General features: G+C 47.4%; 1 protein-coding gene across 1 annotated transcript; it reads right to left on the bottom strand.

Annotated features, from left to right (window-relative positions):
- Positions 1–103: 103 nt before the first annotated feature.
- LOC112462869 lies at positions 104–2,474 on the bottom strand. Its single transcript, XM_025028932.1, has 4 exons — positions 2,443–2,474; positions 2,184–2,362; positions 479–1,922; positions 104–266 (listed from the first exon to the last, which is right to left on the bottom strand). Exons 3-4 carry the CDS (start codon positions 1,100–1,102, stop codon positions 174–176), a joined length of 717 nt encoding a protein of 238 aa, XP_024884700.1. The 5' UTR covers positions 1,103–1,922; positions 2,184–2,362; positions 2,443–2,474; the 3' UTR covers positions 104–173.
- Between the last annotated feature and the right edge of the window lie 2,050 nt (positions 2,475–4,524).

Here is a 4,524-nt window from a genome sequence, read left to right as displayed (position 1 = left end):
AATTTGCAATGCCTCGTCCGAAACTGTGCAATTCCCATGCTTCGGCGACTTGATTATGCTGTACACCGAGAGCAATTTGTACAGTTGCAAGAACGTTGGAAAGTTTGGATGGTCATTGCATCCCGCTGCTTGGCGTATGGTGCCAAAAAATTTATAGAAAAGTGAAAAACGCGTCAAAATAATATCTTCGGAAAAAATACATGAGAAATATTTTTGTCTAATTTTTTCCAAGTTATCCACTCGATGTAATCACTTGTGGAACTGACCTACGGAAAAATTGACTGCATAACATTTCGTCGGCTAATCGTAAAGGTTTTTATTATTTACATACAATCGAGATGCACTCTTTGAGATTAATTACAGCAACGCTTGTACGATTTATGAAAACGCGATTAGAAATGTGCTGCGAGAAAAAAACTTGAAGCAGGCAAAAAAGTTACGTCTTTATGTCTTTTAATTTACTTATTTTGCAACTTACCCTCAGTCGTTTTGTATTGTGTAGCCGATTTCGAATAGTCTTCATCAGATGAGGAGAATCGGAGAAGACGAATACTTTTTGGTCGCTGTCGAGAGGGTGGCTAAACCATGTTTTCGTATCGTCGATGGAGCTCGTGACACCCAATATAGCACAAATTTTCTGATTCGTTGACGCGCCATCAGCAATAATCCCGTGAATTTTTACTCCGGTTTCTTCGAGGTAGATGATAGCTTTAACAACTAATTTTGCTAATTCCTCTCCTTTAACGGAATTTTTTGACGCGAAGACAGCAATGGGCTGTGTGTACGTGTCGGCAAGCGGTTGGAACATGAAAACCAAACCATGAGTTGCTTGATCGTCGATGCTCGTCGATTGTGGCCCATTATTTCCGAAATCTGTCAAGCCAACGTACGTCAAATTCCGCGAGCACACTGCCACAGATTTTATTAGATTGATTTCGTCCAACAAAATCACACCGTGGCGTTGCAAAGAAGTTTTACGCTCAAAATGTTTCTTCAGCAGCTGCCAGAAGTTTTCATCGAAACCGCACTTTATATTTATCAATGAAAAATAGCCCCGAATCGTGCGTGTGCAAGGTAGCGGCAGAACGTTATTTTTCCGCATAAACTCGGTAATATGCCGGCGAGCGGATTTTCATTAGTATGCACAATATTATCCACTGTTCTGTGTAGCGTCGGCCTTTTGCATCCTTCTTCGTCGCGGCTTCAACGATCTCTCAGAGTGCAGTTTTTTGAAAATCAGGAACTTTTAAATCGGAAAACTTTCTCTCGAGACTTTCAGCACTTATTTTCGACATTTCATCTTTGGTCTCGTTCAAAGATTGCAGCAGCAATGTTACGCGTGCTTTAGCTCGATTCTTCTTGCGTCTTTCGACACTATTTTTTCGTCGCATTGCCTCCATTTTTTCTTATCTACGGGGTTTGAAGAGCTGAAAACTCGATTCAGCGATTTGCTCTTCTTGAATTGCGCCTCCTTCTGCAATTAAACTTTTCGCAGTTTCGAGCAGTTGTCACTTTTTTTTAGATTAGCGAACAATCGTTCTGGTGCCATCTCTCAAGACCGTCTCTGAACACTGAGTCCGCTTGCGAATGATAAACACTAATGGCGCATATTCCGCTGCATAGGTTCAATTTTCCAAAATTTGTCAAAATATGCGGCAATGCTCCGGTGCTGTCCAAGATTTCCGCAAGCTTTCCTTCTGCGGGATTGACGACGTGTCCATAGACGTGGTAACTTAGCGTTTTGTCGGCATGGAGAATCACACATTTCTCAATCAGTGGTGATTCTACTCCATTTTTCACCAGTGCTCGAGCATGTGAAAACAAGAGACTCTTGCCAAACAATTCTCCAACACTCTACGATTTAAGAATCACAGCCGAGCAGTTTTGCCTATCCTCCACATCACCCACGCAATGGGTATTACCTGAAATACGTTTTGTTTCATTCAACCTATATATATACGGTATACAAGATTCTCTATAAACTTTGGCGAGCAACCCCAAGAATAAACAAATGATAAATCAAAAAAGTTTGCATCACCAAATGCGCATCCCTATTCTTGTATTGGTACATTTGCGATTACTCTCGTCATGAATATGAGCGTACGAACGTGAATCTTGATAGAAGTTAATAGAAAACGAGAAGCATCTTGTTAATAGAAAAACTCCGATAATTCTTAACTTACCCTCGTTGACTATCATAGTTGACAGATAAAATCCTCTTGGTAACTCCGATATTGGCACTGTCATTTGTGCTGGTGCTGATGTTTCGGAGCTCTGTTGACCGTCCAGAGAAATTGTCGTTTCGGTGCGAGTTGAGTTGCAGAAGTAAGGCGTGGCCTTTCTACGAAAACATCATTTGCAGCTAATGATGGAAAAAAGTGATTTGAGTAACATATATTATACCGACCATATGATTGAAGGAGAATTTGAACTGCACATTACCTGCGATTTCTGATTGATCGCCCATATTGTTGATTAGCGCAGTCGAAACAGGAAGCTCATATGATTGCGTCTCTTGGTGAATTGGGGAAGAATCCATTGCGTACTCTGCGACTGAAGCCAATGCCAAAGATTCATTCGATGTATTGACATTGAATATTGTTGGAATAACAGAACTGTTTAGCCGAGGATGTTTAAATGGCACCCGAAAAGATAAATATTATTTAATCAAAACACAAATGAACAGTACTGCGACGACGACGACGATGTCTTCACGGTCTCGCCGGCCGTGGAGGAGCGCGCCGTCGCTTTCTTCCCTATAGATCTCTTTATGGATTCGCGATATTTCTCTCCGAAACCCCGATGGTAGCTCGACTGAGTATTTTTAAGATGTTATGTTGGGCGCCAGGTGCGATTCCACGCACCACGATTCACGAGATCGCAGTATTCTCAGGCGTGGGCTTCTTTGATCAACCGCGGGTGGAATAGGAGAGGAAGCGTAGCGCAATCTTCACACTCAAATGACAGAAAACATAAAATTATATTTCGGTTAAGGCAGATAACATGTGGACGATAGCGTGTTCCACGGCGAACAAGCAGAATTCGAGTACGCGCCACGTGTCACCCCACGAGCGCGATACTCATTCCGTCGCTGAACTGCACGGCAATCCCGATTGAATTCGTACAAGAGTATTCCCCGACATAAGTTGCAGCGAATTCTACCCGAACGGTCAAACGCGAAATACTCGAAACGTCTACGTCTAACAATTAAACAATTAACGCAATTTCCTTACGGTCTACCGCGACAACGCTGGGGATCTTCTCTCACCTCGAAACGCACGAATGGCCTCACCCGTAAACTCGACACAACCGTGGGCCATTAATCCCGATGAAACGCACGTATAGCTAATTCCAAATGGCATGAACTTAACCGGCAACGATAACTACGAGGCTCTCTCACGCGCGAGAGCCACTTCTCAAAACTACGGCACGGTTAAGCCAACGGCGCTCTTGAAATTCCACGCGACGAAATCACCCGCAACGAAATTACGCGAAACGAAATTACTCACAACGAAATTATACGCAACGAAAGTACACGAAACGATATCACACGCAACGAAATTACAAGCACGCTGACTGTCGGCGGCCGTACGTTCTCATCCCCGAGACGGGCACTCGCGATACTTTGCACGGGCCCTCCCGCGGTATAGCACTTGATATTCTTCAATTACGGCGGATCTCATACCGTGGCACAACGCGACTCCCGGGAGGGCCTAGGTATTACCGCGATCTTATTTCGAGGAGGGCTGAGCAGTGGCCTTACAAATTCTTCTTGTTCCGGCAGCTCGTCGCTCGGCTCGCAGGGCTGGATGTTGCCTGGATGGCGGCTCGCACGACAGTGGCGTTTCCTTGGTCCGGCGGGACCACGCAGGGCCCACGCGCGCCCGCGCGCCGGTTTCCCTAGCCTGGTCGGTGCTGCGCCCTGGCCTGCCAGCGATCCCTCTAGGCGATCGCCGCGCTCTACTAGAGCGCCCCTCGTCACCGCGCCCATCCGCCGGCGGTAGTTTCGAAGTCCGCCTCCGTGAGACCGGCTGTCCAGGCCGCGTCTCATCGTCCGGTTCCTCGACGGCCAGGCTGGCCGGGCCATGGCTCGTCGACCGGGGGCGGTACACCGGTGGTGGCCCCGTTCCTCAACGGGGACCTTCGTCGGGGCGTCCCCCTCTCCGGGTCCTCCGTATTCGGGCTGCAGTGCTCTCGTGCCGCTTGTGACGCCTTGACAGGTCAGTTGATCCGGCTGTGGGCCCCAGCGTGACCCGCCCGCCGACCTCATGCCCTCGGAAGCTCCTGGTTGTCCAGCCGTAAGTCCCTCGACGCGGCATACGCTGTTACATTCGTCGTGACCCTGGCCATCTGCTCCGCACTCCCTCGACCTGTAACGCTCGCAAAAGATCTTAATCCTAACCTAAATGTTCGCTCTCCGCCCGCCTCGGGCGGAGGCACCATCCCTGACGCCTCCCTCGGCCGAGCTCCCATCTGGGGTAAGGAACGCGACATTTGTCACGTCACAGTACATAAAAATCAAAT

This window comes from Temnothorax curvispinosus, unplaced genomic scaffold (genome assembly GCF_003070985.1).
Source record: "Temnothorax curvispinosus isolate PA1 unplaced genomic scaffold, ASM307098v1 QBEX01012875.1, whole genome shotgun sequence".
NCBI classification, from domain to species: Eukaryota; Metazoa; Arthropoda; class Insecta; order Hymenoptera; family Formicidae; genus Temnothorax; species Temnothorax curvispinosus.
The sequence above is the reverse complement of the archived record's forward strand: the minus strand, read 5'-3'. Positions and strand labels throughout refer to the sequence as shown.

Excerpts from the sequence above, each read along its gene's own strand:
- LOC112462869 (XM_025028932.1), bottom strand. The coding sequence starts at position 1,102 with ATGCGGAAAAATAACGTTCTGCCGCTACCTTGCACACGCACGATTCGG. Across the intron at positions 267-478 it reads ACAATACAAAACGACTGAGG|GTCAGTTCCACAAGTGATTA; the intron begins GTAAGTTGCAAA and ends ATTTTTCCGTAG.